General features: G+C 39.5%; 1 protein-coding gene across 2 annotated transcripts in view; it reads left to right on the plus strand.

Annotated features, from left to right (window-relative positions):
- The window catches only part of LOC134842363 (uncharacterized), a 46693-nt gene extending 25530 nt beyond the window's left edge, over positions 1-21163 (plus strand). For both annotated transcript variants that reach the window (XM_063858660.1, XM_063858659.1), the window contains 6 exons: positions 75-181; positions 1539-1735; positions 2649-2845; positions 4634-4812; positions 11997-12154; positions 20668-21163. In XM_063858660.1, coding sequence (XP_063714730.1) covers positions 75-181; positions 1539-1735; positions 2649-2845; positions 4634-4812; positions 11997-12154; positions 20668-21022 — 1193 coding nt within the window. In that variant the 3' untranslated portion in view covers positions 21023-21163. The remainder of the gene's footprint in view (positions 1-74; positions 182-1538; positions 1736-2648; positions 2846-4633; positions 4813-11996; positions 12155-20667) is intronic.
- Positions 21164-21677: the final 514 nt, after the last annotated feature.

The raw sequence follows: 21677 nt of genomic DNA on the forward strand, positions 1-21677 counted from the left end.
GGGTTGTTCTCGTTGGCGTGGGTTGGTTTAACTTGATACTTGATTCGAATGTTTCATTGTGGTGGTTGGTGTAGTGTACAGTGGCGTGGAGTGGGGAAGTTGTCTGGTGAGTGGACTGGCCTCCTTCCTCCTCCTCCTCTCCCTCAGACACCAGTTCAATTCACTCGTCAGAAACCAACACGCAAGTCATATATTCAATGCTCCTTCTAGTTATTATTCGCTAATCAAATCAAGTAATAGTCAAAACATACATGCACCCAGGGGCGGATTTAGGGGGGGGGGGACGCTTCCTCTTCAGGGGATTCGACCCCCTGCCGACCCAAACGGTCCCCCCTTTAGTACTTTTTGGCCGACCGAAAAGGCGCAATTTTTTGGTCAAAATTTTCCAAAAAATGCCTAAAAACACGCCTTTTTGGCCTGTTTTTTCAAAATGTTTAAACAGTGCTTAGGGAGAGCTCGAAAAATCAATTCGGCCGACCTAAAAAAAAAGGTCGACAAATTTTTTCGAAAATTTTTGAAAATTTTTTGAAAATCCGCCCCCCCTCGAGAAAATCCTAGATCCGCCCCTGCATGCATCGCTCTCTCCCTCTTCCCCAATATATTACCCTCTCCCCTCCTCGGTCCTTTTCGCTCTTTTCTCAATTTTTTGTAAAATTTTGCTATGCCACTAAAGTAGAGATAGAAAGACGTAAATTTCATAAATGCGCCAAAAGTCACAGGTCCAGTCAGGGGCGGATCTAGGATTTTCTCGAGGGGGGGGGGGGCGGATTTTCAAAAAAAATTCGAAAATTTTGACGACCTTTTTTTTTTTTAAGGTCGACCAAATTGATTTTTCGAGCTCTCCCAAAGCACTTTTTTGCCTCCAATTTTGGCTAAATTTTCTGCGCCGCAGGCAATTTTTTGAAAAAAAAACAGTCAAAAAAGCCGTTTTTGGGCACTTTTTGAAAAATGTTGACCAAAAAATGGCGTTTTTTTTTGGCGCGCGCTCCCCCTCAAAGTTAGTATATATTGGCGCCGAAGGCGCCCTTAGAAAAATTTTAGGGTCGGTCGCCCAAAAATGGATTTCTGAAAAAGTATCAAAGGGGGGACCCTTTGGGTCGGCAGGTGGTCGAATCCCTGAAAGGGGGGTGGGGAGGCGTCCGCCCCCCCGCCCTCCCCTAAATCCGCCCCTGGGTCCAGTCATATTGAAAATTTCGCCAAAATCTTAATAATTCTTGAAGATTTATCAATGATAGCAAAGAAACTTTTAAATACCTACAGCTTTTTCCAAGCTACCTAAGCTTCCAAACATTAGATATTATGCAGGCTGTCTTAGATCATTCAAACACCAAAATTAAAAGAAGTTTTTGACCATTCGAACCCTTTTAGACACTCATTCAACACAACTGTTTCAAAAGACAAAATGTGTTAATCTATTGAAATAATTGCTCTAGATTAGAATCCCTTTGTCTCACTTACCTATTAACAAATTCCAGGCAGTATTCATTCGGTTCGATTTGTCGGCTTTCGGCTCGATAATATTGCAGTTGTTTGTGTAGGCTTCGTTCCTGTGGTGTTGGAGTGGGGTAAGTGTGTGTGAGAGGTATCTGGGCCACAATGCAGTGGGGGTGTGGCTCGTACTCCGAGTGACTGACTTCATCTTCTACCTGGGACTCTCTCTCCACCAGACTGTGGGTCTCTCAGTCCTCCTCTCTGATCTTGTCATATTTCTCATCTCCCTCTTCGTCCTCATCACGTAAGTGTCATCTGTGATTAAATCAGTTCACGAGTCCGTTTCAGTTGTAGTTGAGTCATTTATTCATTTATACTGTCAATCGAATGTCAATCTTTCTTATCTAGTTCTCGTACTAACAGGTAGTGACCTTCGGAGTTGTCTGTCACCTTCGGCCGACCTCTAAACCATTGTCTCCGATCTAACTTACGAAATCTAGTCATCCTTTATATCTGAAATGTGCAGTTTTGATTAACTTTTTCAACATAAGTATTACAAACCATTTGCTTTTTGGCGAGTTTTAGCCCCATGCATGGTATCAAAAACTATGGTAGCCCCGCCTCACCGCTAGTTTTGAAGTCATGGAGGAGCTTTAGTTCTTTAGTTTCTTTGCTGGTGGTGTCGGTCAGGGGCGGATCTAGGATTTTTTTGAGGGGGAGCGGATTTTCAAAAATTTTTCGAAAATTTTGACGACCTTTTTTTTTTTTAGGTCGACCAAATTGATTTTCCGAGCTCTTCTAAAGCACTAAAAGGTCCCTGTTTTTGCCAAATTTTTTGCGCCGCAGGCAAATTTTTGAAAAAACAGGTCAAAAAAGCCGTTTTTAGGCACTTTTTGAAAAATTTTGACAAAAAAATCGCGTTTTTTGGCGCGCGCTCCCCCTCAAAGTTAGTATATATTGGCGCCAAAGGCGCCTTTAGAAAAAATTCTAGGGTCGGTCGGCAAAAAATGGATTTCTTAAAAAGTACCAAAGGGGGGACCCTTTGGGTCGGCAGGGGGTCGAATCCCTGAGGGGGGGGGGGCATCCGCCCCCCCTAAATCCGCTCCTGGTGTCGGTTGTGGGGGAGGGAGGGGGGTTTAGCGTGGGCTTTTAGCGGAAAAAAGCTCAACTCCTATACGCATATCTTTTTTTTTCTTTCTAATTGTGTTATATTGTAGACTATTCGTGGTGGAGGTGTTTGTGTTGGGAGATGTGAGTACCCTCTACTTGTGTGTGTGGCCCTACTGCACCCTAATTTTCCTCAACACCCTCCTCTCGAATGTGGGGGGATCGAGAGTACTCCAGTCCTACTTCTCTGCATCCCTCCTCGGCATCAGCTGTTTCCTCTTGTGTATCAAAGTGGTCGTCACAATGGGTAAGACAGTGATTTATTAAGAGGCGGACTTAAGATTTTCTCGAAGTGGAGGGGGGGGGGGGGCGAAAATTTTGGCGACCTTTTTTTAAGGTCGACGAAATTGATTTTCTGAGCCCTCCCAAATCGCTTTTCGGACCAAATTTTCTGCGCCGCAAGCAAATAGAAAAAACTGTCAAAAAACGTTTTTAGGCATTTTTGGACTATTTTGACCCCCTCAAAAGAAGTATACATGGGCGCCATAAACTTTAGAGCATTTGAGAAATATCATTTAAAAATTGAAAATGAATATGAATTGATATTTTTACAAACGCTTCAACAGAGCAAAATTTTGAAACTTTTTCAAGTACCATTCATTTTTAAAACATAGGCGCTTCTTTCAAGATCAAAAAGCTGAAAAAGGATCTTAACAGTTCTATGAAACTGATCAGTGTGAGTTTGAAAAAAAAGTATCAAGCAAAACGATGAATGATTTTACCCTTGTGCCAGGCTGTTTTTGGGAAAATATTTAAAAACAGCAGCATCAAACACATTAAATTTTACTGTCATGAAAAAATTAACAAAGATTGTGTGGATCGACAGATGAATAAGGGATACCTTATTCAACCCAAAAATTCAGTAAATTCTACCAGTAAAACTGCAACTATAAGAAAAAGTATATTTCCCATTCAACAGACACTGAAATTTTTGTTGAAATTTTTCTTCTGGCTGAATTTATTGACACTCAGATTATATTTTGCTTTCGAAATTATGAATGAAGCATTTATTTGCACAAATAGGAGAAAGAAGTAAAGTCATCTTGTAAATTAAGCCTCACTTAAGCAAAAAAAATCCAACAAAAAGCTCAGACCAGTTTTTTTCGACTCTTGGATAGTGTTAAATATTGTTTTTCGAAATCTGGGTTGCCATCAATAGCTTTAAACTCATTCAACATTCCAAATTGGCTCAAGTAGTCTTTGATTCAAACTTAAATCGATCGGAGAAAGCTTGACCTACTTGATGATTCCTTGCCAACCCTCAAAAGACTGCGATTTTTTAGCCACCGGCAAACACTAACTTCAGATGAAATAAGCATCAAAAACCGTAAAATTTGTTTCATATCATCCATCAAAAATGCTTAAAAGTTTTTTTGTCTTAAAATTGCCAATAGCGTGAAAATAAGCTCAGAGAGGGATTTATCCATTTATCGGAGACACTTCATAGATTTATCTTGAGTACAACAACCTAGCGTTAAATGGATACTAAGGGTCTCGAACTATTTTTCCACTGCTCTTTTTTCATTGCTGAGATGCGAGCAATAGCTTTTCTTGGCGGTAGTTTAAAACAGAGTGCCATGCACCAGCGGATTTGGGGGGGGGGTGGGGTGTTTGGGGTGAGGGTGCGGGCGTTTTTTCCTTCAGGGATGGATTCGACCCCCTGCCGACCCAATGGGTCCCCCTTTGTACTTTTTCAGAAATCCATTCTTCGCTGGCTGACCTTAAAACTTTTCTAAAACATACTAATTTTGGGTGTTGAGCGCGCGCCGAAAAAACGCGATTTTTTGCTCAACATTTTCCAAAAAGTGCCTAAAAAAACGCCTTTTTTGGCCAGTTTTTTCAAAAGTTTGCCTGCGGCGTAGAAAATTTGGTCTACATGTGGTCTTTATAGTGATTTGGGAGAGTACAGAAAATCAATTTGGTCGTTCTAAAAAATAAGTCGACGAAAACTTAGAAAATTTTTGAAAATCATCCCCCCCCCCACTTCGAGAAAATCCTAGATCCGCCCCTGGTGCCATAAATTCTTTTTTTTCAGAGCTTCGGAACCAGTCGCCAGAGAAGGAGAGTTTCAGCTACATGACGAGTGAGTTCCAGTTTGTGCTCAACACGAGACAGGGCAGAAGTGCGAGAAGTAGGAGTGCCCGGGCGGCCACTGCCATGTCCGCAACATCCACCCGCGGACCACAACACCACCAACACCACACACCCTCAAATGCAAGTGGAACACTAAAACTCCATTTGATTCGAGAAAAGCAAACAAAAACATTTACTCGTTTACTTAAATGCAACAAGTCTTAGGAGGTTATCAAGTCTTGCAACCTGTTTTTAACCCTGCAATTACATGGTAAAAAGCCATTTCGTTTACGCACATGGAAATAATGCAAGTATAACTCTCATTCTGATTATGCAATCGGGCTAGCGAGCGTAGTGTCATATTACGAAGTCCTTTTTTTCAACCGAACTAACAAAAAAAGCTCATTTGGTAGCAATTTCACTGCGGCATAGCATTGGCAAAAAACCATCCGTGGCATTTAAAAGTCTGCTTTATTGGTGGCTAGCTTTATTGACTGTCAAGTGACCATGGCGCAGACGTAATAATATTCAGATCGGGGTTATGCTCCGGTAAAAAACTAGCTCAAGTAATTTTTTTCTCTTTTTTTTCTTTTTTTTCTTGATTTCGTATTTTTACCTTTTAAGAGCTAACTTCTGCCATTTTTTTCCTTGTGTTTGCGAAGCGAACTTTGCCTTCGTGTTAAATTTTGTGAAATACAGGGTGTCACAAATGGATCACATAAATTTTACGCAAATTTCACAAAATTGTTACGCTTTTTCATACGACAAAATCCTAATACTTTGCATTGACTTTTGGACCATTTTCACGTGTACAAGGTAATTTGACATTGAGCAACGTTTTCGTTTTGCTTCAAATTTCTCAAGCAAATAGATGAGAAAGCGCGTTAAATTTCTCTCAAATTTATAAATTGCTCTTCTCTGAGCAGCTCTCGTGTTGGTAGTAAAAAAAAAAGTTGCAAAAAATGCGCCAGCCAAAATCGTTTTGTGGGAAGTTTGTAGTGAATAGACGCGGAAAAAATCCATGGTTAGTGGACTATTTGAATTGCCGCACAAGATTTATCCGCGCAACGTGCTAGATTTGAATGCAAATACTTATTTAATTTTCCAGAGTTTTGCGATTTGTTTTTTTAGGGGGCCTTCTCGTGGAGCATTGTATCAGAATTTCTTGAGACACCTTGTATCAACCTTTTATGCAATTAGACTTTGTCCTACAAACATTTAAAATACCCAATAGTCGCTAATTTTGTTTGAAGCTGCCACCACAGCTTGCATTTAGTTTGGATAGCGAGTACTATAAAAGCAGCAATAACTCAGTTTTTAACTCAAATTTTTCCTTTTTTTTTGCTATTACAAGGCCCAAGTTTCTATAGTTTCCGCCCACAGATATGTGCAATGTACGTTCGGCTGCACATTAGTTTCATCGCGGATTCCTCAGCAAGCGAAGTTAGCTGGTTACTCTGAAATACGCAAATGTAGAGTTTCGCAAATGTAAGCTGATTCCGCAAGTTAAAGAGGAAAGTAATTTTGTTTTTCATTCTGAACTAGACCAGTTATTGCGTAAACAATAGTGATCTATAGCTAGAATTGATAACAAGCAAATGCAGAATTTAAAAGGAAGGACTTAACTAATCTTAGTGGAAACCAAAAGCAAACCTCAGTTCATTTTGTAACTAAATTTGTGAATATACTCTTTTAGCATTGGGAATAAATTTTTCATTATTTGACAATAGCAGTTTTTGGTTGGACTTGGTAATATGCATCTGATAATATATGTGACTAAAACACTATTCAGCATATCAGATTATCAGTTCGAACTTTTCTGAGTTTAATCTCCTAATTTAGATTGAAACTCGGATGAGAACAAAAATTTTGCTATTTGTCAATTTAATTTCAGAAAACTAATTTCAGAAAACATGACAATGAGGGCTAAGTTGAAAAAATATATATGCTTCAGCATTATAAATTAGGAAAAAGCTTAGCTATTGGTTCGTGAAAACTAAAACAGCAAGGAAGATAAATAAATGGCAATGTCCTGGATTTGGCAACAACACTTGGCCGTTGACTCACTTTTAAAATGTTTAGTTGCGTTTTGTTTTTCGTTACGCTTAAGATTAGCAAGCGTTATCCACAATCGAACTCTAGATTTTTTTTTCGTTTTAAAAACTAGTTTAGTTAAATCAGTTGAATCATTTTTGATTCTAGTATGCTGCTGACTTATCAATGTTCTGAAAATTAAAATTTAATTACTGGCTACTAGTTACTGTTGGTATACGCTATAACTAAAATTCAAACTATTGTATTTATAATAACGAAGTTTCGATGTCAGATTTTATGCTGTTGACTTTTAGCAACTTATATGGCTATTCTCAATACTATTTAGGCCTTTTTACAATATGCTTTTTTGCCAAAAATGTTTGGTAAAATTTACGCTATTCTATTTTTTTTTTCAATTTTGGTGCATAGTTACAACATTTCTACCAATTACTTTTCAGATTGATAAGATTGTTGCACCTATTTTTCAAAGGATCAAAGTAAGCCCCACAAAGAGTTTTTTGAAAAATTTAATAATTGGATGATTTTTATTTCGTTCAATTTTTACTTTATTTTTCCAGTTCCTTCTTCAAGTTGTACATCATTCGAAGTTGCTTATCACTTTTTGAGCGTCAAAGTGCTTTCATTCTATGATTCTTGTATCGCAAGTTGTCCAAAGCTCAGCTTTGCTCATGTGTCCAATATGAAACAATCGCTGTTCTGCTTTCAGGGGTTCTGTCAATGTAATAGCATCAAAATATCAAGTTTTTTGATATTTTTTCCAATATTTTTGCAACATTTTGTTGCAGTTTTTGATTCGTTGCTTTTTGTTTTATTCTTGTAGAAATTTTGTACTGGAACTGATATTAATGTGTTTTGTGCTGAGCGAAAGAAGTATCTACGATTTATTTTAATTGATTTTTTTTTTACTTTTCGTGAAATTTGTTCTTGCTTAGTTTATCTGAAAACTTTTGGAACGCTTTGATAAGTTTTCTTCAAAAAAGTGAAAAAAAAGTTTACCTGAAACGTCTCTTTTTGAGTCCATAATAGCCTCAATTTGTTGACTTTTTTGAAACGTTTTCAAGTTTTCGAAACGTTTTTAGTTGATTTTTTCTCAAAATGTGTTCTCAAAATTTTCAAAATTTTTTTTATTGGAACCATTTGAAAAATATGGAAGAAATTTGTATTCTGTTGTGTTTAAGTTTGTTTTGTTTTCCACGCGAAATCTGATACCACAAATAATTATTAGATTAAGTCTAATTAAATACCAAAATGAAAATCTTCCAGTCGTGATTCGAACGATCTTTAAAAAATTTCAAAAGGTTTATCTGTATTGAGAAAAACGGGTTGAAAGTTCATTTTCAACTAGTTTTTCAATCAAAAAAATTGTTTTTTATTTTAATTTTGAGAGCTATTACAATACTTTAAGTATGCTCAATTTAAGCCTAAAAGCATTAGTTTAATAAATTAAAGGGTTTCTGGAGTGTTTTTGCGTGGTTATTGGAATCTAAAGTTTCAAAATATTCAAAAATGTTCAGCAAAACAGCCTGAAATTCAGCAAAACAGCTTTTTTTTGAATTTTTTTTTCCAGTTTTTTTATTTTTTTTTTCAAAATGTTTATTTTATTATGACATTAGACTGTGTCTTTATTATAGTCTTACGTCAAAGCGTTTTATCACACCACGCAGAAAAAAATTTAATTTTAAACATAACTCTTTAGCAGTTTTTTATCGACTATAGTCGGAAAATTCTGTGCTACTCGCACAGTAACCGGCTATGCTTTTTTGAATGATAATGCAAAATAATTGGGCAATTAATTAATTGTATGATGTTAGTTGTGAATGGTTCAAAATTCTCATTTCAGCTTCAAAGTTCTGCAATTTGTTTGAAGCAAAATTTAAACAAAGTGGCTATAAAAGTTTTCTTTTATTTGCTGGCCTTCAATGAGCTCTTTGTTCTTTCAGGCTAAAGTTTTTCCAACTTGTCTATCTGTCTAGTTTTTGACAGCTCAGATTTTTTATATTTTGAAAATTATACAGATTCGGAGCTTAAAAATGCTATTTAAATAATTAATTTCGAAAAAATTTCGTTTTTTTTTCGTGCTATAATATACTTCAAAGCTTCAAACTAGTTCGAATGATTTTTTCACACGAAAAGTTCTATGTTGTTTATTGTTTATTGCATCGCCTTTTTGTGTAGAATAGGTGATTTTACTTTATTACGTGCCGTAGTAACCCAAGCTTAAGATTTATTTGTCAATAAATTAACTAGTACATCAAATACGTTGTCGAGCCGAAAAGAGTTTCAAGGTTGCAAAATCTAGTCTCACTCATACCAGAATGAAACAAAATAAAAATGAACCAAAATTGGCAAACTCTCCACCCTCAGATTCAAAACCACTGGGGCTAAATGTAATAAAAATCAGACTGGCGCTACTGGAGATGATTTGACCAAATATGTACAAATCCGGACCCCTCAAACCCTCTGGCCTAGGTGGTAACTGTTCACAGAAGTGTAATTGGCACTATCAGAACTCGGTAGCTAGCGGTTTGAATGAGACCAAAGTTTGTATGTTACCCCCTGGACCCCTTTTTCATTTTTATGTTCTAAGCAACAGTCCTCACACCTATATTTTGGTAGTCGTTTATCAGACCCTAAGAAACGCATGAATCCAAAGTTTTGAGATACGATAGGTAAGAACAGGGTACATCTTGTATTAAGACTTTTATCAAATCCGACGTTTGGACTGGAAGTTATTAGCACGTGGGAACAACGTCTCAAAGAGCGATAAAAGACAAATTGGTTTTATGGCGGCATTAGACGCCGGACACGAACACCGAAAAAAAACTCCGTGCGAGTAAAATCTTTTTGGCGACTTCTTCCGATGTTTACAGTCCTTCCCCGGAATTAAAAATTTTTGACCCGAGAAATGGGATAAATTGGGAAGTTTTAGTCCGATATGAGAGAAAGTTATTGAGTAGGACTTCACTGAAAACCTAAAACTGTCCGAGGAAGTTTGACTCCGGGTGACACCAAGTTCACCTTATGAATCAACCTTGGGCGTTATGACCCAAATTGCACGGTAAACCCAAGTAAAAACAGCGGAAAGTGAAACTTTTCTTTTAGAAATAACTACTGGGAATAGAATGTGATCATTTAGTAGGAAGGAGGTGCATTTAGGGATGAAAGGGATTAAAGGTACATTTAGGGGACACGTTAAAACTTGCGGCCTTAAAACATATTGTTACTTTTCTATAGAGTTAGATTAGTGGAATTAAATAAAGTGAACTTGTAAATTATTGAGTTCAATTTGGCTCGGTGAATCACTTTCTAATCGAATTTCAACTAGACCGAAAACGACTAAAGGAGATTGGCAATAAGAGGAGTGAGGCAAGGTGAAATAAAACTCCGAAATAATATGAGTAGACGGGATATTCTCTGGGCTTCCAGAAGTTAGTTTTTGGCAAAATTGACCCCTATTAGACGAACAACGTTGCACTGATAGTTAGAATATCGGGATTGGAATAGAGTCTAGATGGATTTTTTAAATGCATGAATTGATTTGTATACTCATGAAAAGGGTCTCCCGCTACCTTCGGCAGTTCGGAACGTCAACCAGATATTTAGATTTAAAACCCTGGAAGGCTCACTGAGAAAACATAGTATGATCGGGTGATTTAATTGAACTAAAGGACTAGAGTTCACGGAGGTCAGGAATTAGTTGATTAAGAATGTATGATTGTCTGCTTTGGTCGAATTGTGACACTACCGCATACCGGGTATCTAATAAACGTGACAAATTACTAAAGAAACCATCGGTGATAAAAGAAACCGAATATAAAAGTCGGTGGTATAAGAAATCGAACGTGGCACTGGTCAGTGTTGACAAGGGGATGGGTGGAATAAAAACTATTGGCGGTGGAGTGAATTTCAAAAAATTCCAGGACTGCTGACAAAGAATGGCGTGACTTTGACCAAAAAAGGGAACAACGACAAGTAAGGGTTAAAAGAGGACGCTATTGCTTAAAGCGAGGTTAGTTGTGTCTCTTAGTAGTTTAGCTGATATGAAGCCGAGTTTAGCAGCGGATTGAATTATTTGCGTGTGCAAATTGCGCTGTTGGAGTTGTTGACTAGTTTGGGATTGAGTCAAGCAAAGATTGACGAGGGAGTTAACGGATCGATTGAAGTAACGAAACGCGGGCTTCTTTATGGAATATTTTAGTAGTAGTTAGCTAATTAAGAGCTTGGTAAATTACTTGTTCTGTGTCGCGGTTAAAGAAGAATTTATGTAATGAGCCCACCTTTTGTTGAACTGGATATAAAATGCAAGAGGTGAGAAGGGTGAAGTTGCTGAGCTAGCTAGACTTGCTAGAATAGTGAACTTGTTGAAAAAAACTCGTTGGGTAAATTGGTTTTGGCGACTTCTCCAGGCGTTAACAGTCCTTTACCGGAAGAAATGATGTTGGACCTTGGAAATGGGATAACTTGTGAAGTACTACTCGAATATGAATGAGAGTGGTTGAGTAGGACCCCCATGAAATCCAAAAACTGTCCGAGGAAGTTTGACTCCGGGTCGCACTAGCTAGAAGGGTGAAGTTGCTGAACTGCCGAACTATCTAGAATTTTTTAATCACACAATTCCCCCCCCCCCCCCCCCCCCCGTGCTTAGAGGAGACATCTCTCCAATTATTCCTACACTTTGTGAGAACATGTGCCAAAGGGGAGACTGTTATTAGCGAGGGGGGAGAAAATGAGTTTTCAACGTAACTACTGGATTTTTATCTCAGAACTGTACTTGTGTCATCCAGCAGTAGTAATTTGAACATGTCTGCCTTTTAAAAACCGGTTTTTATCAGAAACATATTTTTATGTTGGTTGCAAAACTATCAACTTAGATTTTGTACAATTGTCTTTTTTCCCTTTTAATTGGCTTGAAATATTTGGGCTAATATTATTTTGGCTTATAGACCTCATATTGCATTGTGTGATGAGCAAAAAAGTGTTTTAAACATGTGCGTATTTGAGGGTGGATCTAATTTTTTTGAGTTTTCAGTTTTCTATATGCAAATAATATTTTGGGTCAAATAGTGTCTGCTCAAGTGTTGTTGGTTGGCTTTGTTACCGCTTAGTAAGTTTTGTTCCGTTGCTAGTTTAGCCTTAATTGACCTACTTAGCAATTTTTCTCAAAATTAACTTTTTTCAAAACAATTCGAAACAAATATGAGCAATTTATACATGTTCCCCTGAATCGGGCTCTCTGAAAAACATCATCCCAAGTTATTTGTTCAAACTAGGACTTGGGGCACAGTCAGAACACACAAAGAGGAGGTGTTGGGGGAGGTGCACACAGTCGGAAGATATCAGTGGCTTATCGAAACCAGAACAACAGCAGAACCAAGACAGCAGTCGTCTCAGTCACTCACGAGAACAATGCATCCCCTGTCCATTTGAGGTTAGAACACAGTGCTACAATTGATATTACAAGTAACGCGAACAGTTTGAACAAAAAAGCAAAATCTATAAAGCCGGAAAAACATTTACCATTGGACCAGTTTTTGGCAAGTTGAACTATCCTTGATACGCGTTAAGCCAGCAGATAATTTGCTATCCGCATAACAAAAGTGATATAATAATCGCAGAGGCGAAGCTGAGCTTCGCATCACTTGCGATACAAAAATGAAAAACAGTGATGAAAACCAAAATCAAAGAATAATAAAAATTTAAAAGAACTATTCATGACATGAATTGTCTCACGTGAATTAAAGAAAAATGCGGTAAAATCTTTTAATAATAGCATGATTTGTTCCTAACTAATGAGTAATAAATTTGACTTCAACAAAGTGACATTCAAGATATGATCACCAACTTGTCTTGAATATCTGGCGACCACAACTAGAATTTGAAGTCGGCAAGGCAACAGAGCGCGGATTCATTGCCCCTCAGCTATTCAGCCCCCTCACCTTCAAGACATCCTACCTCCAACAGGACAAGGGCCTACATACGGGACAAGAGCCTTTCTCTCTCCAACAGGAAAAGGGCCTACCTCCAACAATACACGGGCATACATCCCAGGACCTATATACATCGGCCTACATACAACGGGCCTGCATCAACGATCTACATACAGGAAAAGGGCTCGCCTCCAACACTACAAGGGCCTACATACATTTCGAAAGGGTTCGAACTCCCCAGGATCTCAACATCAACATCTCAATTTCAAGACTCAGGCCAGATCCAGTTTCTTACAAACTTTTCAACCCTATAGTCAGACTATCATTCAAAAACTCAAATCGCAGAGACGAAACCCATTTCTGCTAAAGTTTAACGCTCATTATTTTCATGCTACAAAACTTAACAAAAATTTGTGTTTCCGAACCCTAAAATCTGCAAGATTCTCGTAAGTTTTTGTAAACTTGTGAATCCCAAACTAGCACATAATCAAAAAAAAAAATCATTGTGCTTGTACTTGTCAGCCAAAACCCACACTGTGCTAGATTTTTCAATTGTGCTAAGCTTTCGTACAGTTTTTTTTAACGAAATCTACAACCTCCAATGTGAAATCTTAGTGCTGAATTGGTCAATTTGTTTTTAATCCTCGGGGTACTAAGGTAGTACCTAAACACAAAAAAAAACAAGGTTCCCACTTATACAAAAAAAAATACTGATAGCCAAAACCCGATAGCCAAAACTTTCTAGCCAAAACTAGCTGCTGCGAATTTTCAAAAGCCTATTTTTCCGAAACGTTTTCTTTAAACCCATATCTAAAAAAGGTTTTACTAGCCACATCTACAAAAGTTTTACAAAAATTTTGAAAGTCTCAAAATTTTTTTAACTCATTTGAACTCTTAAAAAAAGAAAAGAAGAAAGTTTCACCGCTTAGTCCTTAACCATAATTAAAAAGCTCATAACTGCGTGAGCTGTAGCTCACTTTGTTTAATTAACCACCGGGTTAACCCTCTGGCTGGTTGACTTTAACAAAAAAATTAAACGTAACTTATAGTAAAAACCTTGAGAAAGCTCAGAATAAAAGCTTCATTACCGGAACTACTTTGCGATCGCTGCCATCCGAGCTCGTAAACTTTTAATACATATTTTCTACTCTTTGTACTACTTTCTTGAATGGCTCCAACAAAGCCGACCTTACAACAGCTACTCAATCAATGGAGACGCCGCTACAGTACTTTCGAGGAGCTTGAGGAAGAAGTAACGAGGCAAATAGCCAACTCAAGCGAAATCGAGTACGTTAAACTCAGTTTTGAGGAGATAACCACTTGTTTTGATCTGCTTGATACGCTCGCAGACGACTTAGCCGCGTTTTCTACTCAGGAAGCACAAGACTGCCTCAACACTGCTTCAACGCTACGAAAACGAAAATGCGACCTACTAATCAATGTTAGAAAATACGAAAAGGTCTTAACAAACGATGGTTCAATTTCCACAAGGTCTAACAGCCCACTTAGAGTGCAAGGCACATCTGCAACAGCCAGTGTACCAGTAAGAAGCTCAAATACTACTGAAAGCTTGGCCAACAACTTCATCAGTACTACGGCTGCCGACTTCTCAACTTACACATCCACATACGGCTTGAGTACATTCGACTTAGACGCTCCCCAACGCTACAGTTTCCCACCTCTACCGGGAACCAACAGAGCTATGGATCAGACAATCAACGGTGTCATCACTACTTCTACAACTGATTTCAGATCAGTCTCACCGTCTGCAAACCCATGTACTTTCAACTTTCAAGCTCCTCTACGATACAACTTCTCGCCTCCACCAGTTTCCAATGAAAATCACATTTGGAACGACAACTCAAGACACGAAGCCCAGATGTCAACTGGCAATAACCGATATGGTCTGCTAACAACTTCAATTGCAAATAGTCCTGCTACTACATCTGAACAGTTCGTTACCAACCGCTTCAACGACCATCATAGGACTATCCTACAATCACACGAACAACAACGCAACAGCCTTTTCGATAATGAACAAAGACACGTCACCAACCACACTACCAGTCATCCGACCACTGCCATCAACTACAGTTTGAAAGGATTCAAATTACCAGATATAAAACTACAAAAGTTTGACGGCAACCCACTGGAGTGGAACAACTGGTTCGAACTCTTCCAGACTGCGATTGGCAACAACCCACGCCTAAGCCCGGTTGAAAAAATAACTTACTTGCAGTCACTTTGCACTGATAATGCTAAATCTCTAATAGAGAGTTACGGAACCAATTCTTCTCAGTATGAACAGGCAATACTTGAATTAGTGCGTAGATACGGTAACCCAAAATATGTGGTGTCAGCGTTCATCAGGGAACTTGAAAAATTTGACAAATTGATACTAAGCGAACCACAGGGCTTTATAAGATACGCTGCTTTCCTACGGAAACTAATCCACAATTTCGAACTCAACGGCTACACCGCTGATCTAAATTCTAGTAACCTGACCCGACTTGCTCGATCAAAACTCCCAGTAAGTCTACTAATGAAGTGGGAAGAACACTGCGTGCTGCACGATCTCGATTATGCTACACTCAAAGACTTGACGCAGTACCTCAATAACTACTCGCGAGCATGCGAGAACCTGGACATAGAGCCGTCGACTCCAAACCAAGCGGGACGAAATCGCCAACCTATAAAGCAACAACAACCCGACAGCCGACCCAACCAATTTACTTCTATGTCCAGGCAAAACTACGACAAATCTTCAGGAATATCAGCAAGACCAACAACTTTAACATGTCCAATAGATAACCAAGTTCACTATGTTGGAAAATGTCCGGACTTTTTGAAACTTCCCGTAGATCAACGGGCAGAACTGGTGAAGCAACATAAGCTGTGCTTCAACTGCTTAGGCCAACACAGATTTAGTGAATGCACATCGTCCAAGCGATGTTTCATCAACAACTGCGGAGGGAAACACCATTCAACTCTACACATCGACAAAAAACCATTTCAAACGCACAACCAAAAATCAAATAACATGCAGCTTGGCACTACAGTAACCAAGCCCTCGGAACAAGCTGAAGATCCAATCCAAAATATGAACAACATCAGAAATCAGTTACAGTTTATGCCGGTAACACTGTTTAACAATGGCATCAAACTAGATTGCTACGCCATACTCGACAACTGCAGCAGCTGCTCATATATCGTCAGCAAAACAGCTGAAACACTTCAGTGCAAACCAAGCCAACAACTACAGCTTAGCGTACGAGGTGCTTTCAGTAAGGACAAAGTGTCTTCCTCGCTGGTCCGGCTTAGTATCGGACCACATAACGCTACAAAACCTACTTTCACCCTACAATCAGTCTATTCAGTTGAAGCTCTGAGTTTTGACGCTATCGACGCAAACAACCTTAACAAAACGTGCTCACTCTACAATCACCTTCGACATGTCAACTTTCCTGAACTAGGCGACAACACAGTTCAAATTTTGCTTGGCGTAGATGCTTTCTGGAATATTGCGGAGCGCGATATCAGAAAAGGTCCTACAGGCACCCCCTACGCTGTAAAAAACCTACTAGGTTGGACGATCACTGGCCCACTCAACCAGAAATCTAATAGTTCCGGACCAAGTTCACACTCAACTAACTTCATTGACTTAAATGATCAAGAAGACGCTAATCTCACTGAATTAGTGGAAAATTTCTGGAAAGTAGAAGGATCAGGCATCCAGGAAGATAACAAAGCTACATACTCTGATAAAAGCAAACGACAACTAAGATTTATGGAAAAAAGTATTGAGCACGATGGAGATCGCTACAAAATAAATCTGCTCTGGAAAAACGAAATAAAATTGCCAAACAATTATCCGGTAGCTAAAGCTCAACTGCTATCGCTACAAAAACGGCTCAGAAAAGACCCTGAAACCATGCAACTCTATGAAAAATCGCTTACTACCGACCTGGAAAATAACTACGTCAAGCCCGTTACTTTCCAATACCCGCAACCTGAATTACTTTGGTACCTCCCACATCACCCTGTAACTAATCCAAACAAGCCCGGAAAGGTACGCAGAGTGGCCAATGCCGCCTCAACGTACAAAGGCGTCTCGCTGAACTCTTGCCTCGAAACTGGACCTGACCTCCTGAACAACATGTTTGGACTTCTACTACGATTCCGGGAAAAACCTGTGGCTGTATCAGCGGATATTGAAGGTATGTTTATGCAAATAGGTATTAAAGATGAAGATCAAAATGCGCTTCGGTTCCTTTGGCCTACTAAAAATGGTATCAAACAATACCAATACACGCGACTTATCTTTGGTGCAAAATGCTCACCATCCATTGCCATCTTTGCGCTTCATCAAACAGCTGCCGACTACTGCATAACCAAACCCAGTATTGCTCAACTGCTTCACAAAAGCTTTTACATGGACGACTTCGTTCACTCGTTCAACACGACACACGAGGCTAGAGACTCTACTACGCAACTAAAATCCTCCCTAAGACAGGGGGGATTCAACCTAACTAAGTTCGTATCTAACACTAATGACGCGATCTACTCCCTTGATGGAGGCGAAGTTTCTACTATTGCTACAGTGCATCGTGTTCTGGGTGTCAAATGGGACACAACTGACGATACGATGTTCGTGCAACCAACAACCAATCTAAATAATACTACATCATCTACACTCCGAACAGTTCTTTCTACAGTAGCAAGGGTTTTCGACCCCTTAGGCATCCTAGCGCCGTTTGTCATAAAGCTCAAAATTCTTCTGCAAAACTTGTGGAAGTCTGGTATCTCTTGGGACGAAACAGTGCCCAGTGACTTTGTTCCGATAATTGACAAATGGGTTGACCAATGCAAACAAGTACCCCCTGTTAGACTGCCGCGCTTACTTGGTCCACAGCTGTCACCTAGTGATATACAGCTTCATGTTTTCTGCGACGCGTCGCAAGACGCAATGGCTACGTGCATCTACTTCCGAACTGCTTGTAGCTCTGGCATACACGCTACTTTCTTGATTGGCAGAACCAAGGTAGCACCACTGAATCAAGAGAGCATTCCTAAACTGGAATTACAAGCCGCCCTTATGGGTGCTCGGCTATGCAAGTTCGCTACTGATGAAATGCGATTAAAGCCCCACTCCACTCACTTTTGGACGGATAGCACTACTGTTTTGTCCTGGATCGCTTCACCTGGTAAACTGAAAACTTACTGCGCAAACAGAGTTGGTGAAATACTTACATTATGCAAAGCCGAACAATGGAAACACATACCTGGTAAACTCAACCCAGCAGACAGTGCTACACGAGGAATTGAACTTAAAGACGTAGCAAAACTCTGGCTGGATGCACCACAATTTCTACTCAACAATGAGCCTATTTGGGGGACCAACGAAATAATGGAACAAAGTAATGCTACAACGGTTAGCCCCTCAGCTACACCCTTAATCGATTCTTCCAGGTTTTCAGATTGGTTTCGATTAGTTCAGGTCACAGCTCGGGTTATAGTTTTTGTCGATACACTTAAGGGAAACGGCAAACGTCCCACCACTATGGAAGACCTAGAAAAAGCTAAGCTCCTCCTTTATCAACAGTCCCAGCAAGAAACCTTTGGCGACACCTACAATCAACTACGAACCAAGCAACAAGTTCAAAACAAAGACAAACTGCAACAGCTGTCACCTTTTCTCGACAACGGTGTTATTCGCGCGCGAGGACGACTACGAAACTCACCTTTACCGGACGCAACAAAGTATCCAATAATTCTTAACGCAAAGGACCCAATTGTGCGTATGATGATCGAGAGCGCCCATCGCCGCTGCATGCACCACGGCACTGAGTACATTCGCAACTACCTGCAACAAAGTTTTGTCATTATTGGGCTCCGAAAAAAACTCAGACAGATAAGACATAACTGCTTTCTCTGCAGAAGATTCCAAGGCAAAGGGCTACATCCAGTCATGGCCGACTTACCGCCCGCTCGTTTCGACGATCCGTCTGACGACCCATTTCCGTTCAAAAACACAGGAATTGACTATATCGGGCCATTCTACATAGCAACAAAGGATACAACTGAAAAAAGCTATATTTGCCTCTTCACATGCCTCTCTACTCGCGCGGTTCACCTGGAATCGACAGACAACCTTACTACGAACAACTGTATAACGGCAATTAGACGTTTTATTGCTAGGAGGGGCACACCTAAGCTTTTGATCTCTGACAACGCTACTTACTTCGTCGGCGCGCGTAAACAACTACGCTCAGAACCAAACAACTTCAACGAAACCACCCTAACTGAAACGCTACAAATCCACAATGTTGAATGGCGCCTAAATCCTCCGGCTGCCCCACATTTTGGCGGCGTGTGGGAGCGACTCGTTTCATTGATAAAACGAGCATTCTTACTAAATCTCGGTTCTGATCGACTATCAAGAGATCTATTTGCTACTATCGTAGCCGAGACCGAGGCAATCCTCAACTCACGTCCGCTAACTCATGTCAGTAGCGACCTTGACGACGACCTTCCACTGACACCCAACCACTTCTTAATGGGTCGTCCATTCGTCTACGCTCCAGCAGCAGCCTTCTACGAAGCATCTACCAGTAAACTGTCCAACAAGTCCTGGAAGCGAGCAAAAGATAGACTTGACAGCTTCTGGAGGCGTCTACTTAAAGAGTACGCTCCGACTCTCATCAGAAGGACTAAATGGACGCAACCCGAGGAACCACTCGAAAAGGATGACCTCGTGTGGATACTTGAGGACTTTACACCACGAGGCATCTGGCCACTGGGTCGAGTGTTAGAAGTTTTTACCGGCTCGGATGGCATCGCGCGCTCTTGTAAACTGAAAACAGCCCTAGGTACTTTAACGAGACCAGCGGTGAAACTTGCCCTCGTAACCCCAAAAAAGAAGATTTAAGACCACTTTAATTGTTTTACAACAACAACAAAAAAAAAAAAACTTGGCTCAACTCCTTCCCCTTCGGTTCCAAATAAGATCTCCCTCCCCCGAGGATATTCATGACATGAATTGTCTCACGTGAATTAAAGAAAAATGCGGTAAAATCTTTTAATAATAGCATGATTTGTTCCTAACTAATGAGTAATAAATTTGACTTCAACAAAGTGACATTCAAGATATGATCACCAACTTGTCTTGAATAAGAACCTTCAAAAATCGTTCAAAAACCTTCATTAAAAACGTACAAGGAGCTGCAAAAAACAAGTACCGACTGGAATCCAAATGCCGAGCTTTGAAGTCAAGTATGGGTCTTACAGAAACTTCGAAAAAAAGCGGAACTATCGAAAAAAAGTTTTACGGGAACTAAGGCAAGAAAACATTTAGACGAACGATTCCAAAAAATTACGAAAACTCAAGTTTGCAACAAAAGGCCCCGTCCGGATGCAAATCACAATTTTTTGCCGCCTCAAGCAGATGTGTTGCCTCTAAACGAGTTGCTCCATCTAATTGACTGAAGTTGAATTTATAACTAGCAGACAGGAAAGAAGCCATTGAATTCGAAATAAATGAAAGATTTTCAAAAAACCTGGACTCAAAAAAAAATCAAAATGGTGTCTGGAATCATGTTCTGCTTTCGGAAAACATGTCCAAAACACATTCGACGGCGTTAATTGAAATTTCAAAAATTAAATAACAAGCGGCAACTGGTCGGATTCAGACCCACAAATTTTGCCGTCCCAGGCGTATTTGTCACCTCCAGGCTAATTGCTGGAGACGCATAAAAGTTTGAATTCATTATGAACTAAGATACAAGTTATTCAAGCGGTCTGCTCAACAAGTTGTTAACCCGAAAAAAAATCTGTACTCCGATTTGATAACGCTTGCGAATCGCAAGCGTAAATATCAATTTTTTTCCAGTAACCGCGACATTTCTAATTTTGACATTTGATGCCTCATTCTTCTTGTTGACGGGCAATATTTATTTCAACTGTTGTCGACTATTGTCATTTTTTGATTGCATGCATGCTTGTGTTTGGTTTTCAGTCAACGAAATCAGACTAGAGCAGTGACTCCAGTGAGCACCCAGACCACAGCCGGAGGTGAAAATGAGAGACAGATCCAAGTAGACCAGTACCACAATCCCAGGGCAACGCCCCTAAGCAACAACAACAACAATAACCAGATTTACAACAATAACCAAAATAGCTACAATAACAACACTAATTCAAACGACAACAATAGTAACGGGGGAACCGGGCAGCAGAATCATCAGGAGTGGAGTGCCTTGGAGGACTCGGGAGTGTCTTTCATGGAGTTCCAGAATGAGTTCTGTCGGCACTATCCTAACTACGGATTCGTTGATCACGAGGAACAGGAAATGTCGCCTCAGCCTCAGTAGCTGAATTTTTTTGATGGTGGTGAACTCTATACTTCGATCATCCATATCTTTCTATTGGAGGGAATTTTTCATGCGTCAAAGTAGTCAGAAAAACTCTTTTCAATTTACACAAAGAACATGCTCCTGCCTTAAGACTAATGATCTTAGATAACTCTTAATGATCTTAATAAATAAGATGGAAACCGGGTGACAGTTAAATATTCATTACCTTCCTTTGATGCTGAATTAGAAAAACCTTAAAAAAGCAAAATTACTTTCATCTATAGCGAAATCATCATAATAAGATTCGAAATTTTAACTGAAAGCTTTTCGTTTCTTTGAGTTCACTAGAGATGCTGGGAATAAAACTACAAACTAAAATAGTTGGATAAAGATGTTGCGTTTTTATGTCAATAGATAGTCCTTATCCAGATATCTTAGAAAAAGTTAGTAACTTTCGACACAAACCAATTAATCGCTTGTAAGGTTCTTTACCAATTGCGACTTTTCAAAGCTTTATTTGATTTAAAATTATCACAGCCATTTTGAAATGTTAGTTTTCGAGAAAATCTGACCGACCTTGAGATACGAAAGCCAATGATAAAAAAGATTTGGTGCTAAGATTTTATGCTACTTTTCAGTCCCAAAAAATCTGTTTTTTTTTCTTCAAATTTCC

The sequence above is a fragment of the Symsagittifera roscoffensis genome, chromosome 3, assembly GCF_963678635.1.
Source record: "Symsagittifera roscoffensis chromosome 3, txSymRosc1.1, whole genome shotgun sequence".
Classification (NCBI taxonomy): domain Eukaryota; kingdom Metazoa; phylum Xenacoelomorpha; order Acoela; family Convolutidae; genus Symsagittifera; species Symsagittifera roscoffensis.